Consider the following 23,501-nt stretch of genomic DNA (forward strand, 5'->3'; position numbering starts at 1 on the left):
CAGGCCAAAGTGGGGGCTCTGGCAGGCCAGATTTGACCCTCCGGCCTTGAGTTTGACACCGGTGGTTTAAACTAAGGCAGAAAAATGTGTAAATTATTTGTGTAAAACAACAAACTTAACATAAGTTTTTAGATTTAATGAGATATCAAACTAAAGCCACCTTGATGTTTCAGTAATGACTGCATTTAATAGATACTGGAGTTAAAACAGCTATAAGCGTTGCACATCATCACTGCCAAAAAATGTCAAATTGAAGTTGTTATACTTTTTAAGTTAAATGTCAATATTTTATTGCTGAACTTTTGTTTTACTTTAATTTATTACTATTCAGAGAATGTTGTTTAACAAGTGTTTATTTAAAGCTGCTGGAGATGCACAATAAAAAAAAAAAAACGATAAATTTATTGTGTTTATCAATAAATTAAAGATCATTTACTGAAAAAAAAAAAACATGCAGGTTAAAATTTCAGCTTGAAGTTTGTATTACAGTAAAATTAAAAACACTTATCTATTTACATGACTCCACATCCCACAATGCAATGTGCTAAACTTTACGATATCAATAAACTAAGTGTTGACAGTGGAGATCTTTTGAGTAGCAATTTCAATCTTTTACAACTTTTTTGGAGCGAGTGATCCTAAATGTATTGATTGATTAAAGGATAAAGCTTAAGAGGATTTTTGGTTCAAACAAATATTGCTGAACATACCATTTCCCTTTCATGAATAATTGATTAGCAAAATAATAAATGACGTTTAGAAACACGTGGTGTGTGGCACATGTAACAGTTTGTTTTGTTCCACAGACGCCCGTAAAAGAGCCCAACAGTGAAAATGTGGACATCAGCAGTGGAGGCGGAGTCACAGGCTGGAAGAGCAAGTGCTGCAGTTGAACAACTCCTGTTCCCCACACACACACACACTCTTAACTCTCGTCCTCTAACCTGTCTCATGAGTTTTCTTGCACACTGACACCGTCTGTCCCAATAAACCGATGATAAACCACTTCACTCGTCTAACCCTCCTCACCGTGTCTCCCCGCTCTGCATCTGATCATTTTTATTTCTGATAAAAAGAGAAATTCACTTTTGTTTCTTGTCATGTTTTAAATGTTTAAGAATAATGTGTGTTTAAAAATGAGTTTTTTTTTTTTTTTTAACCTCTTCTTTGCCTGAGATCACCTGGGTGGATGCCCTTTAACTTTCAGAGTAAACTAAGAAAAAAAAGGAAAGTATAAAACTTCTGACGAATGATTAACATTTTATACTCTTAGTGAGGATTACGTTTAACCGTATTTGGTCCTTTAGGATTTGTTACCGACAGAGGCATGGCCGGCCCCTTTTGTACACGGGGGAGGGGTTTATTTTGTCCTGTGCCTTATATGGAAGAAAGGGGCGGGGCTGTGTGGTGGGCGGCTGAATACTTTTGCCGGCTTTGTCCGAACTGAGGCTTAAAAGTTTGAATTTCTCCTCCAGCCAAGAGAACGACATCCCGTTTGTCCTGTTTATTTTCTTTCTACCTGTGCGATTGATTTCTTTGGGTTTTTTTCTTCCCTGCATGCAGAGTTCTTTGGGGTGGAAGCGTTTCTGTAACGTTTGCTTCTGGGTAACTGTGGGCGGGAGGTATCCAAGTTCTCTTTGGAAGTTCAAACAATTTTGCAGAACTATTAAAAAAAATAAGCTTGTTTAAGTGAACTTGTCTGTCCTCAATGGCGTCTGATTCCTTAATTTCTCATCTGCTTGGTTTTCTTTCAACTTTGATGGGAAAAAAAACTACGTGTGTCCCACTGATTGTCATTGGTCCATTACATATATTTATTCAATCCCTAAAAAATCAGCTGACATTGACATGAACCTGTTTTTAAAAAACATTCTTTATTCGTCACCCTAGTCCCAACCCCCTCCTCAGTGACCATGTACACAAAAATAAAACAAAGCCAGTGCAGATCGACGGTGTCTACATTCAGAAATCCTCCCTACACGTGAAATATTACCTATTTAGTGCTTTGGTTGAGAGACAGCATGAATAAACCCACCAAACTATTCTTAAATGTAATCGTTAGACACAGTGGGAAATCCAGTATTTACACCCATTGTGCAGTTAAATTTATAAATACATGTATAAATTAGATACAAAGTCCTAGCTTAGCTCGTTCACTGTTTAAGTCTGATTATGACCAACCCTCTAATATTTGGTGAAGGATTAAACAAGGCACAGCAAAGAATTAAACCCCGTTCATTTCCACCACGAAAACATCCTTCACAATATAAATTATATCTTCAGTGGTCACATGATCAGTGGAATAAATTAAGGAAAGGGTGAGTCACAGGCTGAGGTTCACTTAGAGTTAAACCACAGGATCAACTACTAGTTTCAGGGTAACCGTGAAATCAGCAATAAAGTCTGTTTATAGATTATTCTGGGTTAAGGTTAACTTTAGATAATTTCATTGTGTTATTACTGTCAGACTAACTTTACATATCCTTTAAATTCCCTGATTTGACTTAGTACACATACATTAAGATCAACTTCAGATTCAAGTTGATGTCTGCTTAAGTGTTAACTTTAGGTTCATTTGAGTCAAACATAGGTGGGTTTTGAGGTTGAGTCATCATGGTTAACTGTCCATATTAGGCTAATGATCAGAGCTAACGTCAATTAAAATTGAGGAGATATTTGACAAAGCAAACCTAAGTTTGATGTTAAATTAAAGGTACATTTGACAAAACCTTCACATAAACCTGTTAACTTACAGTTGATTCTGGAATAACATCACGCTAACTTGAATATGAATTGACAGCCATGAGCAAACGCTGGATTAACTTAATCCTGAAACCAACAGATTAAAAGTTTGTTCGATGTTGGCGTACAAATACTAAGAATGATTTGTTTCATTCGGGGAGTTATCGTTTAGACTTTCAGAACCACCATCATCTACACGTAGACCATGTCTCGCCCAGGTGTGGTTTCTGGCTCCGCCTCCTCCGACTCATCCTCGTATCCGTCATACTCGATGGGCTTGGGGCAGCTGTACGGGTGTCCGTTATCGTCGAAGAAGCGTCGGAAGGTGAACTCGTAGAAAGCGTGTTCTGGATGCTTTCCGTTACGGAACCAACCGTTCAACGTGTCGCTAAGGCTGTCCTCACCGTCGCCATCGCTGCTCCACAGCTTGTCTGGGTCCACTGCGTCGAAGTTTGACGTATCTGTGGAGTGCGCAATGGTGGGAACGTATGGCGCCGCCTGCTGCCGCAGGTCGCTGGAGAAGTTGATGCTGAGGAAGAAGGGATGAGCCTTGATCTCGTCGGCGCCGTTCTTTCCCAGGCGGTCCTCGGGCCCGCGACACAATTTGACGATGAGGTCCGACGCCTCGGCACTGAGCTTGGCGGGCGGAGGGATGTGCAGTGTGGACTTCCAGTTTATCACCTGATGGGAACACAAACAAAACAAAGAAGGAACCGGACACGTCAAAGCACAGAACAAACGTCTCACTCAGTCAATCTTTAGAAAATCACAATTTACGTCAAATAAACTGGCCATTTTCTAAATAGATTTTTGATGATTTTGTTTATAATCTGCACTAAACTAACTCATGCATTACTTTTGTGTTTAATAGGGTGACCATACGTCAGGATTTACCAAGACAGGTCCTCTTTTTACGTCTTGTCCGGCCGGATTGTATAAATAGATGAAAATGTCCGGATTTCCCAGGGACCCTGAACGCATCTTGGAGAATAAGTTAATTTAAATAACTCTACTCATATTTGCTCTATCGCACCAGTTTCTAAAAGCTAAGGAGTTTAATAGTTATTTATTTGTTCAATAAGCCTTGAGGTTTTTTTTGCTGTAGTTTTAATTTCTAGTAGATGTTTCTCATTGTTTCAATGATAGGGATTTTAAGAAGGTTTAAATTATATTTTTCAAGGACAGATTGTTGTAATCATAATAAAGGTGATTGACTTTGTTATAAAAAGAGAAATTCATGTTTAAACCTTACGGACAATAACTTATTTATCTACAAGGTACATTCAAGGAAACGTTGAATACTACCGGGTTCCACCAAAGTCTCCTCTTTTTTGGAAATCAAAATATGGTTACCCTATGTATAAGAATATTGACAGGACTACAAATTTAATCCATATTAAAATGTTGCCTGAGTTTAGACTTGAACATTTCATTACTAGATATTTTTGTTGTATTTACTACTTTTAAATATGTTTAAATTACTCTAACTGGATATTTATGTATCTTTTATTCAATAAAAAATTCTAATTGAGATGGTTTACAAAAATCATTTTACAGTAACTCAAATTTATTGTATGTATAATTTATCATTTTGTTTTTCAAGTTGTATTCAATATTCTTTCCAAACCTTCTGCTGTGTCTCCTGAGGCGTGGTCGCTAAAAAGGGCGGCTGTCCTACAACCATCTCGTACAGTATGACGCCAACGCTCCACCAATCACAGAGCTGCGTGTATCCTGCAGAGAGAGAAAGTCTGAGTGTGATCCATTTCTACTTTCTTATCAATCAGAGTTTTTAGTGTTGGCTTTTTTCAAACATCTTTGAGGCTCTTTATGTCCCGTTAGTATTTTGAGGAGTTGGGCTCATCCAGGCATATTTGAGCTGTGGCTCACCTGTCCTGAGCAGGACTTCTGGGGCGATGTAGTTGGGCGTTCCCACCAGTGAGTGAGCCAAACAGCGCTTGTGCTGCCGGGCCTTCCTCCTCTCCAGAGGCTTTAGGCGGTCCGAGCAGCGGCAGTTTGCAGCATCCTCCCATTCCTTGCTGAAGTCCATGCTGTCCTGTCTGACGTGGTCGCCTACAGACGGAGAACATCCACGTTTGTCAGCTTTCAAATGTTTCTTTAATGACATGATGTTCACACGAGATCACCAAACACTCGTTGAGTGTGGGGGGCCCCTACGGTGTCATTTTGCTCCCCCGTGGAATGATGTCGGCTCCTACACAGTGTTTCTGTTGTTTTTTTACTTCATTAATCGTTACTGTCGAAATAATTGTTGCACACATGGACTTGCAGGTGTGCATGGGTTATTTTAACTCTTTAACTCTATTTAATACAGGCAATTTGCTCGAATGACCCCATCTTCATCTGAGGACCCCTGCAGTCACTTAGCTGCCCCCGATGCTGCCTGTGTACATCCTCTGTCCACTATAAACGGCCAGATGTAGCATGTAGCGGCACATGAAGCTGCTCGTCATGTTTATAACTCTCAACGGATCATTCTGCGTGCACACGCACGAATGTGAATACGGTCGGGATGAAACGAGTTTGAGCTCATTCGGGTTGGACGGGTTCGGACCGTGTTCTGTCGAGCTCAAACTGGGTCACGTCTTCTTTTTAGGTCAGATTAAAGCTCTACTGTGTGCGTCCTCCGCTTTTAACTCATTATCACCGTCCAATATATACCCAATTTATATTTGAAAACACTTCTTTGAATCAGTCTTTTGAATGAAATGTGATTTCTTGTCTTTACAGTATTTATTAGTGGACGACCTGTACAAAGCATGACTAACTAACTACATTCATTATGACCCTTTTAATTAATCACTTTTGGCTTTAAAGTGAAACAGTAACAAAGTATAAAAACAAAAACCCCAAAACTTCAGCTTTACTTCACCATATTTGGCTGTCAGAGGGTTATACATTTTTTATTTTCTGCGACAAAATTTCAACAAAATGAAATTTTGGGGGGCATGTGCCTGGACCCCCTTACAACACTCGTGCTGGTGACACTTGCTTGACCATCGTGCAATCCCCCTATGCTGTGAGAAATTGCTGGTGAGAACCCTGAACACAACTGTATAACATAAAAATGATTTGCAACGACAACTTGAAAAAGCATGACTGATGCGTGCGTGCGCTCACCGCTCTGGTAGTACTTGGAGTCGTGCGTCCAGCGGAAACCCGTGCAGAGCCCAAAGTCAGTGAGCTTAATGTGTCCATCCCGGTCGATCAAGATGTTGTCGGGCTTGATGTCCCGGTGGATGAAACCCATCTTGTGGACGCTCTCCACGGCGCAGGTCAGCTCTGCGATGTAGAACTGAGCTAGTTCTTCTCTGAAGATGCCAAGGCGGATCAGGAGGCTCATCATGTCTCCTCCTGGGATGTACTCCATCACAAAGTACAGGCTGTCCTTGTCCTGGAAGGAGTAGTAGAGACGCACCACCCACTCATTGTCGGCCTCAGCCAGGATGTCCCTCTCAGCCTTGACGTGGGCCACTTGGTTCCTCAGCAGTACGTCCTTCTTACGGAGCGTCTTCATAGCGTACAGCGCGCTCGTGTCCTCCTTCCTGGCCAGGCACACTTCGCCGAAGGCGCCGATCCCTAAAGTCTTGATTCGTTTAAACATAGATTTTTCCATCTTGGCTCTTTTCAGTCGGATATAGTTGGATTCTTTCTGACAGAGCATCATCCGCATCTGCTCCTGGGCCTCTGAGGACAAACCCACCTGACATGAGACAGAACAACAGTTACACGCAGTACTGCTAACGCTGCTACTGACAACAAACAAGGAGCTGCCATTACAAGAAACGCAACACAGCACACACATGCTGAATATTTTCTTTAGTGGCAGAGAACATGCAACTCTACACAACATCAAACAGTCTGTAAACAAGTGTCTCATTCTACAGATCTGTTGTTAACCCAAAATGAAACGTGACCCACTCATCACTGAAAGCTGGAGCATTTTCCATCATGTGACACCAAACATATCAACTAATTGTCAAGCCGGACAAAATTTCAACAAAGTGGGTAAAAAATTTAAACGGTAAAACTTGTGATTTTTCTTCTTCAAAACTTTAATATTAGAACAGCAATAATAAAGAAATAATAAAGCCAAAAAATACATTTTACATTTTGGGGGGTCGGGGGTAGGCCGCCCTCTTTGAGACCCACTGTTTTAGGCAAAGATTTGTTGGAAAATGTTGGCCATTATGCAGTGTTTTTCAACCTTGGGGTCGGGACACCATATGTGGGGTTGCCTAAAATGTCTAGTAATTGATACAAAAATAATAATTACATATTTTTAGAATTCAAACACAATCTTAAACAACTCAAATTTTATACTTTAACTTTGCCAAATATAAATCTAGTTTAATAAAATGCAGTAAAAAAAGAAAAAAAAAGACTAAAAACTTCTTAGATTATCCATCAAGATGGACAAATACAATTTAAACTAAAACATCAACCTTTTCATTAAGTCGTGCTGTCAGAGCAGCTGCACTGACTGCCACAGAGTGACAATAACACACCCTCCTGAAGTGTGTGTGTGAGAGATTGTGTTACCTTTCAGATCAGCTGTAAGTAATAGCCAGCAGAGAAAAAGACAAAGACAGAACAGCTGAGAAAACAAAGCAGCAGATCTGACAGTCAGGAAAGCAAAGGTTGGAAACAGTAAAGAGTGGAATTGAAGTGTTTGGAAACGGGAGGAGAGTGAAAGTGTTCCCACCCTCTGCATCTCTGTCTCCAGCTGCTTCCTCCTTCGAATCCTCTGCTGGTGGTTCTTCAGGATGTTCTCCACGTGCTGCTCCATGAAGAACTTGAAGGCCTGCGGTGCGTACTGGGCCACTCGGCCCGACTCTCCTCTGCGCTCCTCGTCCTTGGTTTTGCGCCGCACGGGAACTGGTGAAGTGGTGATTTGCTTGTTCTCCTTCTCTGAGGCAGCGGCACTGTCGGGGCTTTCAGACGCTGCTTTTTCTTTGGGGGCTCCGTTGCTGCTCTCCTCTTCTGAAGGTTCTTCCCGGCCTGGTCCGAGTCTCCCGGGGTCGTACGCTGGAGGGCCGGGTGTCGCCTGCTGCTGGAGGAGATGCTTAGGGTAAGGGGGGGGCGGGCCCTGATAGCTGGGAGCCTCAGCAGCCGCTGGCTCAGGGTAGGCGGGCGCAGCAGAAGATGGAGGAACCTGCTGAATCCATGGGGGGTGGGTGGGAGCGACAGCTGTGTGCAGCTCGGGTTTCTGCACTGGCATGCTCTTAACGGGCTGCAGGACGGGAGCCTGAGGGATGGCGGTGACGGTGGTGGCAGACGGCTGAGAGCTGGGTGGGTGGGACGCTCTACTGCTCAGCTGTTGGCTGTTGAAGGAGTTGGAGTGCTGCCAGGACGGGGAAAGATCCTGGTTGGTGGCGTTCCCTGATGGGGCCTGAGGCTGGGAGGAGCTCCAGGACTGAAGAGGACCCATGGCGTACATGTCCAGGTTGGGACTGTTCCGATTGGGAACCAGCATGGACTGGGGAATGTTTCCTCCATTGATGTAAGACGGAGACGAGGCCGGAGCGCTGGGCTGATCGCTGGGACTGTGCCTGCTGCTGATTGGATAAGGAGGAGGGGGCTGCCCTCTGCTCCCTAACAGGTAGTCCGTCTGAGCCGAGCCGTTCTGAGACCAGCTAGGGGGGAAGGTGAACTTATTACCCCCCGAACTCTGCATGATGATGGGCTGATGGCTCACAGGACCTGGACTCATTCCTCTCTGGTTTTGAGTAGCTCCTGAGGGGTAGGGGTCGGGCCAGGCGCCCTGGGGCACTGGGGAGAAGCGAGGCACGAGGTAATCCATGTTCACCGAGTTTCGCTTCTGTGGTTGACTGTTCTCCCACGATGAGGCGCCGCGGTTAGGTGGAGGAGTGACGCTGCGGACCTGGGGCGGCGGCGGCGGGTTGACCCTCTGCACATTGGGGGGGTGGCCCTGAGGAAAGGCCGGGGGCGGACCTGGACTGTCGGAACGGTACATCACGCCCTCCACCATGATGGGGCCATGACGATGGACCAGAGACTCTTTGGAGCCTTTCCAGCTCGGCCGTCTCAGCACCGCCTGCTGCATGTGAGACGCACCTACACGGACAGGAAACACACATCAGAGGACGGCTCTGTTTCAGGGGTCTCCGTTTCAGTCAACTGGTTTGTATGCAAAGCAGTTTAATCAGATCTAAAGTGGGTGAGCGTTATATGTTTCTACACTCCAGTCCAGAACCTGAAGATGGTTGTCAAATACCAAATTAAAACACTAAGAACAGGTTCAATCTTTGACACGCTTTCCTACTTTAATATTTTGCCCATTTTCTTCAATCAACCAAAAATTTGGTTTCTAAAAATTTGCACATTATTAATGTTACATGAAGTTCAACAATCAAACATGGGCAACTCCAAAACAATTGACTCCTTAAACACACAAAATGACCTGGAAACTAGAAAAAATTACAAAACACATAAAAATAGACAACAAAATTATATAAAATGACTTGAATATACAACATGAACATGATACAAAACGACAACAAAAGTAGACATAAACCTTGTGCCGTTTCCTGTATTATTGCTCCGATTGCTCATTATTCTAAATGCTGCCAGGAATCTTGATAATGAGGCCCTTGGATCAAAGAATCCAATTTTTGTGGCCCCCCCGCTGTGCTCCAGAATCCAGTAGGTCTGTCCCTCGGTCAGTCTGAACGGTCTTTCCTTCTTAAATCATTCACAGAGTGACGGAGCAGAGCTGATAACAGCAGTGATTCCTAATGAATGAATCATACCTGAGGCTTTGGGGTTACCCGGAGTCATCTGTTCCCTCATTAGATCCTGATAACTGGGTTTACTGATGTAATCTGCATCACGAATGTTGCTTATCTGTGAGGAAACAACAAACAACACACATTAGTAAACTGGAATGTAAAAAAACAATAAGAAGGTAAAAATAAACAAACCTAATAATACAGTTATTATCCATATGAACTATAAAGCTGTTATAAAATCTCAGAAAATTAACACATCAGCACTTTCCTCATCTATTCTTAATTTTTGGTATGAATATGATATTCTCACATGGACTCCGCTCCTCATACATCTTATGATGAAATATTCTTATCTTGTCAGCTTAATAACAGTTAATTCAATGTGAATTACAAAACTTTATTTAATGACGTCTGCATTATTTGCATATTATTCTGTTTGCAAAGAATGAATGTACACAGCTTTTTGCACTATTTTATTATTTTATCCATTTATCTTTTAATTTGATTCTAAGTTTATGGATGGGGAAATGCTGATTATAATTTACTGCTCTGCGTTCATATCGTTTTGTGCTTTCCGCCTGTCTTATTGTGTCCAAATACTACATATAAAAATAATCTTATTGCTACATTTTGGGCAACAATATTGTTTTTGAAAAAAAAAAAAAAAAAAAACATTCCAGCTAAGAGCAAATTAATAAAGTTTGATTTCGGAAGCGTCCAAAAATGTAAATACTTTGATAGACTTTGATTTCTATGATAGAAAAGGTTTTTTTTATTATTTTAATTCACTAAACAACTGATTCTCATAAATAATGCTACATAAATCCATGACAGTTACTCTAAAGAGTTGTGGATTTCAAACCTGCTCCCAAACAAAGCAGAGGAACATTCCAGTAAAGAAACTCCTGCTGCACGCCTTTCCACTTCATACCTGAGGTAAACAAGCATCGGATGCTACCCGGGTAACCACCTGAGCACCCGGCCAGGGCTGCACGAGCCTGTCATTCCACTTTACGTGCTTTACATTTCTCACATAGTTCTGCACAAAGCCATTATGCATAATTACATAGACATGTACAGAATGACAGCTCCTTACTAAATCAGCAGGGTTTCTCAGAGTTTCACAAGGGTCGATACTGTCACATCATAGACATTTCCATCAGGCAACATCATCAGCTGTAACCCGGGGTTTCCACTGGATACGTCTCCGCTGCGCCACGGCACCGATCCGGTATTTCACCGCTGTCTGCCGTCCAGTAATTCACACCGGTTGTGTTTGGAGTGCGCCGCGGTGCACTCCGTTTGAACGACTGTGACATCATGAGACAGAGCAGTTCTCACAATATTTATATAATCACGTGAGAACGCAGTTATGTATTATAAACGCAACAATAAACAGACAAACAGGTCAGTGTTGCTAACGAAGGAGTACAAGAAGGTTGGAGACTCTGGATTTGTCATAGCCACATTTTTTAGCAACAGCCAACAGAGCAGAGATAAAACTGCACCAGTAAAACATAAACTAAATCAAAGTTGCTGCAGTTTACAGTGTAGTTACAGTACGAGAGGAATCAATATAGTGGATGTGAATTTGTTTTTACACATGATGACGTTTTGGTGATGTATTTACTTGAAATATAATCTGAAGTGTTTTATTTTGAAAAGTAATCCGATATTTTATTGCGGAGTACATGCTTAATTTCCTGTTTAGCTTCATTTGCTTTGTGCTGATTGATGTGTCGTGCTCCGGTGTCCGCCAAAAATATAAGCCCTGCGTATATCTGGTGGAGGACACCGGACTACCGCAGCTGGGAAGGAGCTGACACGCAGCGCAGCAGACCCGGTGGAAATTAACACATAGACTAAAGTGGAAACCTATCAGCTCCGGTGACGTTACGCAGCAGAGCCGCATCCAGTGAAATTGGGGGTGAAGCTCTACAGTGTGAGCATTTCACTTACACTTGCCCTTAAAAACATGTATGACTTAGAGTGTGACCAATAGAGCATTTTTAGGGCTGATACTGATATTGGGGGTTATAAAAAAAGCCAATATCCAATGTATTGTCCATAGCCAATACATTGGTCAATATACAAAATAAAACATCAATATACACACAAAATATACTGTATACTGTACATAACCACAAATTCTACTGCATAAAAAATAAGGAACTTTTATCAGTAACACTGGCAATGTGAGGACTGTGAAGCCACTGATAAATAAAAATGTAAACTAGGGATGTCCCGATATAACTTTTTCACTTCCGATACGATACCAATATTGCCACCTTGATTATTGGTCGATATCGATTCGATACGATATCAGCACAAATCATACATACTTTTATTATTTATTTTGTAGTGGTGAATGTTAGAAAAGGCTTGATCAAGTGATGTTACTCAAACAGAGAACAATAGTCAGCAACAGTAGGTATGAGAAAAACTGACATTTATTATTAACCAATTAGTTACATGCATGTTAACCTTCAACATAATATCTACAGTATTCTACAATTAAATAAACTAGTACAGTGCCCGTCAGAAGTACGCATTCATGTGGGAGCATAAGTACAGTTGTCAATTATGGCCAAATGAGAATATGCGCATATGCAACCAAAATGGTCGCATATGCGAGTATATTTTCAGTGTGTGCGAGTGAAAATTTTATCTGATCGTATCCGTGTGAGTGTGTATGGTGATTTTGGACAGATGTTCGCTGTGGTCTGCAACCTGCGGTACTGGGGCCTAATGTGGCCTTTTGACTTTTTTGCAATGGCTCCCTATAGCTTAAGAAAGTATTGAAATAAATAGCTTTTTTTTTTTTTTTTTTTTTTACAGAGGCTATAAATGATTAATGACAAATAAAATCAAGATATAACAATTTGTTAACCTAAAATAAATCACGTTGTGCAATGACTCAGCACCTTCTTACTTCACCTCCTGCAACATCTACAGACCATCAACTTTCCTGCACCTGTGGTTAACCTTAAGTTTTAAATCCCTGGTAAGATAACTAAACCAACAAAAACACTATTCTGGAAGAAAATAGAGATTTTAATTGTGTGGGAACAGATTCATTTAACCACCAATGTGACAGTTAAATATGCATGCTTTATGTGTGGCAAGAAATGAGCAATTAGTATATGTTGACCACATGATCATGTGTTATCAAATTCAAGTTACTTTTTGTAGCCTTTCAAATACATGAACTAAATAATCTTTTTGTTCATGTAAACTGAGATGTGTAAGAATTTGAAGATGCAAGATACTGTTTTATTTCTTGTGGTCAATTTATTTTATTTTATTTTAAGTTGCAATTTACATGATCAATATAAATCAAATCAAACATTATTCTATGTAATTTTAACTGTACATAATTTCATTCATACATAATACCTTCATTGAGAAGGTATTTTATTTGGCTCTAAATTATTGAAATGTATTGAAATGAACCCTCACCTCGTCAAAGCAGGCACTGGGGGGCTCCATGGCTTTGTGCTGGTTGACGGGGCTGGAGCTGAGCGGCTCATTGGCGAAAGGCAGCAGGGACTTGCGTATCTCCTGCAAGGTTTTGTGATGGGGGTTCTTAGGCTGACTGGAGCGCCCCTGTTGTCTGGAATCCTCCGGGTGCATTTTGGCTGGCACACCAATGTCCACTTTGGGTGGATCTGAAGGTTTGGATAAATTACGAAGGCTGTTTCTTATTTCCTGCAGCATTTGCTGGCTGTTGCCGCTGTAGTTGCTGGCGGGAAAGGTGATGGGCCTCATCTGTCTGTGTCCATCGGATTTCTCCCCCCTCTTCATGTAAGAGCATGTGTGAAGACGACGAAGGGGACGAAAAGGACGTCAGCAAGGACCTATGCTGATCTTTACATCTGCATGCTGCTGTGGGAGACAACACAAAAACAATGTTAGGAAGCACTTAAGAGCTTATTATGTTATGTTACCCAACAGGTTGGACGACAAAAAAAAAAAAAACGAAACGCGAGCAACGAGGCTCACAGAAAAATGTTTGTATGAGCCCTTCAAGTTGATAAAATGAGATTAACTGCTTTTCAAGGCATTTGTTGGTTGAAATTTGCTTTTCATACATCAATATCATCACATTATCATCAAAACAACAAAGGAAATCTTTATATCGTCTAACTCTTTATCCTTCCTCGTCATTTATTTGTCCTATTTTGTCTTGTCATTAGATTTTAGCTGATATTTCAATACATTGATGTCAGTAGTTGACTTAACTGAGACTAAAAAGCTCATTCACTTCTATTACTTCTATAAAAGCTTGTTGTTAAGCTCATGTTGATCTCATTTCTTCACATATTTATCGTGTTTCTTAATGCAGCTCGTCTCATTTATTTTAAAACAAGTTAGAATGGTAATATTTAATCATGTTTATTAGATTAAAAGGACATTCTATCGTTACAGCAAATACAGAAATAATGAAAACAAAGGCTATATAAGCAGCGAGAAAGCAGTACAAGTGTTTTGACACGTACAGACTTAAATAAACATATATATACCCTCAATATGTCTGTCGTCTAGTTGTTATTCATCTGTGTATATAGCCTATTTTGTATTATTTGGTCATTTTCTACTGGTTAGCCACGCTAGCATAAATAGCTGAGCGCGTTAGCCCAAACTAATTAAAAACTAAAAACATGAGCTTGAACAGTCGGTCTACATTAAATGGCGTAACTAATAAAAAGAAGTGATAATAGCAACAGTTTGTGAGTTTTGTGTTAAACAGGCTGACTGAGGCCTGTAAAGCTGCTAACAGCAGGATGCTAACTAGCCTGTTAGCCTTGAGCGCAGCTGACACTCGGCCAATTTACCGGAGTTTCCTCGGGCGCTTTCCTGCCCTCCGTCCTGGGTCACCGACACACGACAGGCCTCGGGGCTGTGACCGCAGAGAGGACGCGGTGTGACGGGAAAAAGTCCGTGTGGTGTCGTAGGCTGATTGTAAGCTGTGTTGGATTCCTGAGATGTCTGAATGACAAGAACAACAAGTTAAAGACTAAACACAACAACTACACAACCTCTGAGGTCAATACAGCGCCACCTAGTGGAGAGATAATAAAATCGAATGCGCCGTTACAAGCTGTAAATGAGTTATAGCTGTTACTAAACCACAGTTATGTTTATTCTGTTGCTGAGGCTTTTCCTGTTTCTAGAAGCAATGATGCATCGATTACGTCAATTTATTTCACTAAAACTAAGCAATGTACATGCATATTCACATCATTTTGGACTATTACTGTATAACGACAACAGCAATAATAATTAGAAAAAAACATGCATACTTGTTAATTACATTTGCACACGTATATTATGCACAATTACAAAATACATAATTTTTATAACCTTGCTGTCTTGCCAAAGCGGATAGTCAAACTGAATAAAACCACAACTTGACTTCTATATCATTTTTGAATCAACTTTATTAGCATTAGCACTGTGAATGATAGAGGGCAGATTATGAATCAGTAACCTGGAGCAAATTACTGGCTATACAGTGTATGTCTTGAAAAGGTATAAAATGTCACTGTTTTACGTGCATCAGATTGTAGTTTATCAATCATATTGTATTGTTCAGAGACGTCTCGTAAGGAGAGGAGGTGTTTGTGCTCCATGTGCACCTGTACCTCCAAAGCATCATGTATAGAGTGGGGTACTGAGGATGGATAAACAGATTAAAATATGGTAAAACAGTGGTTTATCTCATTCCTCTTAACATTTTTAGTCTTAGTGTTACTCAAAAAATAATCTTATTTAATTGTATTTATTTACTAACTTATCAATTATTTCATTATGAGTTTTACAGTTTTTATCTTAATTTCTTTATTATGATTATTACGCTTTCCTGTTTTGTATATATTTTTCCTCCAGTATTTCCTCAGCAGTCGACGCTGGATGTTGGTTTTTACTCCCCTAGTTCACGCTCTGGGCAGGACCGTCATGTGATCAGTCATCAGCCATAAAAAAAAAACCTTCATCATTACACATTTTAACTTAACTCCAAACTAAATGAATCAATATTAAGTGGTTTTTCATAACTTTATTAATAACTCTTGAAATGTCATTCATACAAAGCTTGGAATGATACAAAAAAACAAAACAAAAAAAAAAACAGGATCTTCATTGTTCTGTCCCTCCAGAGGTCAACTGAAACCCCAACAGATGAAAAGTATCTCCACACACAGTATAACTTTAGACATCCTCTCGTCTCCCTTAAACCAGGACCTGTCTGTTGACAAAAATGGCTTCTCCGTCTGTCCCGCAGACGAGACACTGTCCCAGCACGTCCAGGCTGTTGACGGAGAGTGTCTGGCTGGGCAGCATGTGGCTCGTCTTCAGGCAACTCTTGCTGGAGTCTCCACTAAGCCAGGCGCTGATCAGAGACTTGTTTCCCCCGGCCGGGGCCATCGCACTGCGAGACGTCACGCCGCTGTTCCTGCTGCCCTCTACAGTCAACACATAGTGATTACACACAGTGTTAATGCGACACAATCAGTACATACCACAAAATTATAATGCAAAATATGATCATCATTTGTAACAATCTTGTGTTTATAGATTGTCAATTGGATTCTTATTGAAAGATTTAAAGGGTACCTAGAGTGGAATGTATATAACAAAACATGTGTTTAATGTATTAACAATAAACTCAATATGTGCACCTTTAAAAAAGAAAGAAAAGAAAAACACCTTAAAATGACTTTTTAAAACAATTTAATACCTTGAGGCATAAAGTATGGGGAGCCATCATTTTGGTCAGGATATAACGCACTTTTGTTGCTAGGCAACAGTGTTCCTTTGTCTACAGCAGTGTTTCTCAAATGGGGGTACATGTAATCCTTGGGGTACACAATGGCACTACAGGGCGCACTTGAGAGAGAGTAGAAAATTAATAAATGAAAGCATTAAAATGTGGGGTTTTATTAGTTAAAAATCATAATCATTATGATGATGATGGAAATAATCTTGATTACATGAACTAAAAAAATACAAAGGTCAGTGGGTCTGATATGTTTTAGTCACAGGTGAGCTTCAGTTTACCCCTATCACACTATTTAATGTGTATGGGCCTAATTGGGATAATCCAGAGTTTTTTAGGAAGATTTTTAATTTAATCCTTGATCATTTTTCTTCTAAATTAATAATTGGAAGTGACTTTAATTTGGTACTAGATCAATACTTAGACAGGTCTTCAAACAAAAGAATGCCCACCTCCAATGCAGCTAATTTTCTGAATTTGTATATTGGAAACAAAAATTAGTTTGATGTATGGAGGATCCTGAACCCAGCAGGGAAGGAGTATTCATTTAATTCCCATGTGCATAATGTTTATACAAGAATTGATTATTTTTTGCTTGATGGGAAACTTTTGCCCTCAGTCTCTGATGCCAAATACCATAACATTGTCATTTCTGATCACTGTCCTGTCACCATGTCATTGGAGCTGCTCGAGACGACAGATTCACGCAGACACTGGAGGTTTGATCCTCAGCTCCCCTCATCCATCCTCCCATCAATAAACACATTTCCTTTCACGCAACTTTCATCGCAGTTGCTAACCATATTTTTGCACTTCCAACATCTAACTACTCAGTTATGTCTCATTTCTATTGGTAACAACAGCTTTGTCTATTAGGCTACTTCTGCATGTCGACTGGGTGAGGGAGGCAGACAAGACAGATAGTTGCTGAAAAAGGTGATATTTAATTGTCTCCTAACATGTAACCTGGATGCTGCCCTTTATCACTGAACGAGAGCTTACGGACATCTGCTTCACACCAAGAGCGAACAGAAAAACTACACTTCCCACAATGTAAACAGACCAGTTACGACTCCACCTCCCACAATGCACCATTTCTTTAAATCAACAGGCCATGCCGATCAACGAAAGTGCATCATATCCTGACCAAAATGGCGGCTCTCCATAGTTTATGCCGAAAGGTATAAAATTGTTCTTAAAAAAAGTCCTTGTAATGTGTTTCTTTTTTTTTTTTTAAGGTGCATATCATTTATTTATTCGTAATACATTAATCACAGTTTTTGTTATACACATTTTCACTACAGGTACTCTTTAGCAAATCAAAATTTCGAAGGGAAGGATTGATGAGATCATATAAAGGCAATATAAATGAGTCATCTGATGCAACATCATACAGTCATATTAAAGCTCAACATATCTGAAGAATAAAGGGTTGAACTTGCCATGCAGGAGTGAAGGCATGTCAGAGTGTGAGGACGTTTCCCAGTGCAGCAGCGATCCGTCCTCTGAGCAGGTGAACAGGTGGTCCGGGTTGGTCGGGTGGAAGTGAACTTCCCACACTGCACACAAACCCACAAGAGGAGTAAGACGTAGAGGTCTCAAAGCCCCGATTTACAGAACTAAAACTGGGTCTGTGAATGACCAGAATATACCTAGATTTTACTAGTATAAAAAAGATTAACTAATTTTGGGTTTTTTTCCAATATGTATTCAACCATTGAGATTAAAATACCTCTTTTAAAAGCTAGTCATAAAAAAAACATAAAGAAACATAAAATACACACAAGTTACAGACAATTACACAATAAAAAAGATCTATTCTGTCATGTTGGATCAGAAAAGAAGTGACTTTTAAGAGTCATTTTCTTGTTTTAGGATTAAAAATTTAAAAAGATTCAGTGGAATCAGCTCAAAGAACGAGTAACTGGGGGTTTCCACTGGATACGTCTCCGCTGCGCCACGGTACCGATGCGGTTTTTCCCCGCTGTCCGCCGTCCGGTAACCCCCACCGGTTACGTTTTGAGTGCGCCACGGTGCACTCTGGTTGGACGACTGTGACGTCACGAGACAGAGCAGTTCTCACGATATTTATATAATCAGGTGAGAACACATATACGTGCTTAATTTCCTGTTTAGCTTAGTTTGCTCTGTGCTGATTGATGCGTCGTGCTCCGGTGTCCGCCAGAAATAGAAGCCCTGCGTATATCTGGTGGAGGACACCGGATTATCGCAGCTGGGAAGGAGCTGACACGCAGCGCAGCGGACCTGGTGGAAATGAACACATAGACTAAAGTGGAAACCTATCCGGTGACACGGTGGAGACATAACGCAGCGGAGCCGCATCCAGTGAAATTGGGGGTAACAGTCTGAACATCAGAGACAGAGGCTGTGTTTGAAATGGCACACTGTCCTACAGGCTACAAACCCAATGAGTAAATAGTGTCTACTATATACTATACTAAATACGTATGATTAGGATGATGAGCGTTCCCACTGAAGTATACTTCAAAGTTTCCCAAGAGGCATTTCAAAACCTACAACGACAAAAACCTGAAGAACATTGAAGCTAAAAAATCTCTGGTGATTCTCAACCTTTGAAAGTTCTGAAAACATTTTAAGAGAGACAGTGACCGACATGTGCTCAATTGATCCATAAAACTCATGGAAACACATTTCATGCCGACATTTCGGAGATTTACGGAGACCCTTCATTGTGCTACTGACAAAACTTCTGGTTAACTTCAAAACAAGAGCCTTAATTTTACATTAAGCTCACAATGCATCATGGGGTGGTTGAGTACGACTAGTGTGCCCACCGTGCATACTTAAAAAATGTCCCCATATAGTATACATCCTGGTATTTCTCGCGTACTTAATCTTTCCATACTATCTGATGTGAAAGCACTACATACTCATTTTGATGTCAGACTTAGGCTCCGTCTGAATAGTCCCTCCTATCTCCTTTCCTATCTCCTTTTTCTAAACCCCGTGGTTAAATAAAGGTGTTAGGAGAAAGAGTTAAGGGAAAGGCCATCACGTTTGCTTTGACAATCAGACACACTTCCGCCAGGTGAAGTAAAAATCTGAAAGCCACGACGGTTAGTGACATATGTCGTGGATAAAAAACTACAAATTTCATAAAAAAAACTAAAAGCACATTTAAAGCACTTTCCGATGACATAATCTAAAAATCACACGGTTTGGATGTAAATCAATGGAAAAGAGGCTACGAGGAACTAAAGTGAAACTAAAAAAATGTTGCATTGCGAATGGTTGCTCACACTCGCCTTCCACTCAGAAATATGGATTATGTTGAATAAAATAATGTGGATAAAAAAGTCTCTGATTTCTTATTCTTGAACCACAGAGTGTCTGTTTTATGTCAGTTATAATCTGATATGTTTTACATATAATAACATATGGGTTTTAGATTATTTATTTAAAGTTGTTCAATTATTGCATTGGTAACTTACATGATCTCCGTTACTTATCGTGAGTTTCCTTAAGCACTCGGGTGTGCGTGTCCCTTTAAATGTTGTTGGAATTGGAATTGTGGGTCAGCATTATCTCGTCTCCTTTGGTAAAGGATGCATCGGTGTTTCCTAGGCTAAAGGAGGTAAAAAGAAGGAAGCATTGAGCATCTTTTCCTCAGCTTAAAGAGAATTTGGACTTTCTTTATCATGGCCACCACTTAAACACTTCCAGGGGTAAAGGAACAGTGGATAGGATAGGAAATAGGAGGGACAATTCGGACACAGTAGTTCCAAAGTTCAGTTCCAACACGTGGGACAGTCAATGTGTACCAGTGTACCATAAAGGTCCATCATGTTCCTGCTTCGTACATTTTCTTTTGTTAAAGACCAAAGACGACTTTTCTCTCTCACAGACTTACTCTCAGCTGAATGCGCCTCCATGAGGGCGACGGGTGAGCTTTCCTCTCGGACGTCCCAGATGCACAGCGTGCCATCCTGCCCTCCGGTGGCCACCACGTGCTGCTGGTTTGGATGTCTGTCCACGCAGTGCAGAGGAACTCTGTCGCCCGACCTGCAGAGCACAACAACCCCATTGGACTCCGTCATCTACATCAGTGATGTGATGTCACACTCAGAAGTGCTGAGTTCGCCTCGTGGGCCAACCAGGATAGATATTTAGATTTATTCAGAAAACAGAATTAGTCTTTTTTAGATGTTTTATCAGAAATCATTCATACAGGAATGTGAAATTAACTTTTTCGAATTCATAAGCATTCAGAACTAAACCAAGAGGAATGAGAACACATGTTCATGTCTATTTCTATTTATTCTTATTATTGTATTTGGAACAAGTTTACTAAATTGCTTATATACATTTTAAGAAATGTTCAAAAAGTTACCTGACATAAATTATCTTTTATAGTTTTTTTCCAAGTAGGGCTATGATTTTAGATAGTTTTTTTGTTTTTTGTTTTTTTACTAGTAAATAATTTGCAAAATAGTCTGAATAATCTGAATGAAAAAATTGTAATTTTATAAAAATAAATCATGATATGAAGTTTTTCCATATCGCCTACTCCTAACCTGAAAAATATAAAATGTCAAATTAACAACAGTAGTTGGCTCTATTGACCCAATCTAGCATGTTTGGTACAATTTTGTGAACTTTAATAGCCAGGAAAGTCATCTAAACAGGGAAAGTAAAATGCGTACATTTTAAAACACATTTAGGGAAATATTAAAACAGAAAATGGGAAGCCCTATTGTTCTACATCACCAGTAAAACCATGTGTTAATGAGATCTTACAGGGAGAGGATCTTCGATGGGGATCCGCCTTGTTGTCTCAAGTCCCACAGTTTGAGCTGCCCAATGGAGTTGACCGTCAGAACCTCAGTGGTCCGCAGATACGTCACAGCGTGGATGGTGCTGCTGTCTGCGTTCTCTAAAACAGCATCAATCAACACGTTTACGCTGCGGTCACACAGAACATTATCTGTAACATCAGTCCTGGTCCCACCGATGACTCTGCAAACTCCTTCCTGGTCGGCTCTGAACACCACGATCCTGCCGTCTTCTCCCACGGAGACGATCTCCGGGCTGCTGCACACCACGCTGGTGCACGGGGCATTATCACAGGGGTAACGATGCGCTCGCTCCCACTGATGGGACACTGATAACGTCTGCAGTCCAAAGACGACACAGCATGGTCACACATTTGTAAACAATGATGGAAGGCTATGATTTCATCTGATCAGCGGCTCATTCTGCTAATATGTAATGTGCAATAAACCTTATACACCAGTGATGGGCAACTTCTATTACAGAAGGCCATGAAAATGTGATTATTTGACCTGATTACCACAACAAAGGCCAGGGTTTACCCTGTTTTTCTCTTTTCGGGTCATTTTCTATAGTTTTTTTTTAATTTTCTTTCTGTAATTGTAAAGTGATTTTGTGTTTTTGGAATTCATTTTGTGTATTTGTTTTAGAGGCTGCATGTGCCCCACATGTCTGATCTAGAAGATATGGAATAATGTCAAACTGACTTTACCTGACTGTTTGGATGGTGTCGTAAAATCGTGACTCCTCCGGTTGATGATGCAGTGACAATTCTTTCTTGATCTAAAAACTGAGACGGTGAGAAAAGATTGTTAATATACAACATTAAAGTTGTGTATTAATTACCTCCATGTTCGAGATCTCTTTGCTAGAAATGTTGGGAAAATGAAGCAGTTTTCATAGATAATCTTACTTGAAGGTCAAGAACATCACCGTCATGCTTAATATCACACAGAAGCTGTGGATCTCCCTCGAATCCATCCTCCATCCCTAAACCTCCATAATTCCCAATAGACCAAAGGGACACTTTGTTGTCCTGGAAAAAGAAAAAGTCAAAATACAAATCAAGATACTCACAAAAGTTAAGGAAAATAATCAGCGGTTTATTTATTGTTTGTAAATTGTCACTGGATTAAAAAATAAATAAAAAGTTACAAATGTGTCCATGCACTTAATGATGGCACCATTTCTGCCAGTCAAAAAAACTACAACAAAAAAAATGTTTGTGAGAAATTAAGTCATAATTATGATACTGTCTGCTAATTATGGCTTAAGATTTTTTTTTTAATATTAATAATACTTTATTTTTCCTATTTCTTTGTTGTTGTTTTTAACGGGGGGAAATGATCTTCCATACTTAATAAATCTAAAACAAATACATTTTATGTTTTTTAGCGCTGATATGAAATATAAGGCTTTGTGTTCCAAGTTGACTATCTAATATTATAAGCAAAGTAAGCAGTTAGTGACCTATCCGAAGTCGTATGTAGCAGAATAAATGTCTAGACTGAGTTATTGGCGAAATGCATCAAAATCTCGCTGAGAAGTTGAGTTCAGTGACAGACATGCTAACCTCGTTGTCCCACGATCCAGTGGCAAAGATCTCCGGTTGCTGGAAACTCGAAACAGAAACCGGCCTCCATCGCGTCCTGCTGACTTTCTGGGACACATACTTTGCGTTAACGCTCTCCATGACGATAAAATAACTCTTTAATTCAAATCAGAATCTGTGTTTGGAAGTTAGCATAGCGCACATGAACGCGCCCGGAGATCAAGCGGCGCGCCTGTCATACAACGGCAACACAATCAGACCAAAAAGGAGCGTTTGCCATAGTTTTCTTGGAGGATTAAACATTGGCTTTTAGAATAGAGATTTTATTGGAAAAATGAATTAATCAGGCATAGTTAAAAAGAAATCATATTTTGTTTGTCCCAAAACAACAATATCTGTTCAAACAGACGCTCTCAAAATGTGTCACTGAGGTGTCGTTTGTACAGCAAAAAAAATTAACAAATCTATGTTTTTCTTTTCGAAGAGGATGTAAATATTAGAACACATTTAGAACACAAAAATAAATTAAATCGCTCCTTCTGTGATGAACTGATGATCTCATTATTAAGTACAGATGAATTTTACAAAGCAAGATAACATTTAATTGTGGTATAAGACTCATTATTTGAAAGGGATGGGGGACAATTGGAAGGTCAACAAAAAAAAACATTTGTTTTAGAGGAGCTTCATATTAGGTCCCTTTACAAAGAAGTACCCAAATAATTTTTCTTGTGCTGTTATAACTATTGTCTTGGTCTCTGTGTTTACTTTTACTATGTAATCACGTATGTAGCTTTTGTTAGTGTTTCTTTTCGCCTTAGTTATAGTTTCTTACGTGGAGCCA

At 40.2% G+C, this 23,501-nt stretch overlaps 3 protein-coding genes across 4 annotated transcripts in view; 1 reads left to right on the forward strand and 2 right to left on the reverse strand.

Annotated features, from left to right (window-relative positions):
* Positions 1 to 1,684, forward strand: part of rab10 (RAB10, member RAS oncogene family) — a 25,436-nt gene extending 23,752 nt beyond the window's left edge. Inside the window, exon 6 of the mRNA XM_028439838.1 lies at positions 807 to 1,684. Coding sequence (XP_028295639.1) covers positions 807 to 893 — 87 coding nt within the window. The 3' untranslated portion in view covers positions 894 to 1,684. The remainder of the gene's footprint in view (positions 1 to 806) is intronic.
* lats1 (large tumor suppressor kinase 1) lies at positions 977 to 14,567 on the reverse strand. Of its 2 annotated transcripts, none has more exons than XM_028439836.1 (8): positions 14,351 to 14,567; positions 12,975 to 13,397; positions 9,537 to 9,630; positions 7,469 to 8,841; positions 5,884 to 6,466; positions 4,633 to 4,815; positions 4,370 to 4,476; positions 977 to 3,423 (listed from the first exon to the last, which is right to left on the reverse strand). In XM_028439836.1, the coding sequence occupies exons 2-8, from the start codon at positions 13,317 to 13,319 to the stop codon at positions 2,935 to 2,937; spliced, it is 3,174 nt and encodes a 1,057-aa protein (XP_028295637.1). In that variant the 5' UTR covers positions 13,320 to 13,397; positions 14,351 to 14,567; the 3' UTR covers positions 977 to 2,934. The 2 variants fall into 2 exon arrangements, with proteins under 2 accessions (XP_028295637.1, XP_028295636.1); XM_028439835.1 differs by having other exon boundaries at positions 12,975 to 13,400.
* Positions 14,568 to 15,558: 991 nt separating this feature from the next.
* nup43 (nucleoporin 43) lies at positions 15,559 to 23,240 on the reverse strand. The gene is made up of 8 exons (XM_028439230.1): positions 22,679 to 23,240; positions 22,019 to 22,141; positions 21,818 to 21,895; positions 21,284 to 21,446; positions 21,073 to 21,208; positions 20,186 to 20,337; positions 17,736 to 17,852; positions 15,559 to 15,979 (listed from the first exon to the last, which is right to left on the reverse strand). Exons 1-8 carry the CDS (start codon positions 22,796 to 22,798, stop codon positions 15,747 to 15,749), a joined length of 1,122 nt encoding a protein of 373 aa, XP_028295031.1. The 5' UTR covers positions 22,799 to 23,240; the 3' UTR covers positions 15,559 to 15,746.
* Between the last annotated feature and the right edge of the window lie 261 nt (positions 23,241 to 23,501).

The sequence above is a fragment of the Gouania willdenowi genome, chromosome 24, assembly GCF_900634775.1.
Source record: "Gouania willdenowi chromosome 24, fGouWil2.1, whole genome shotgun sequence".
Lineage (NCBI taxonomy): Eukaryota > Metazoa > Chordata > Actinopteri > Blenniiformes > Gobiesocidae > Gouania > Gouania willdenowi.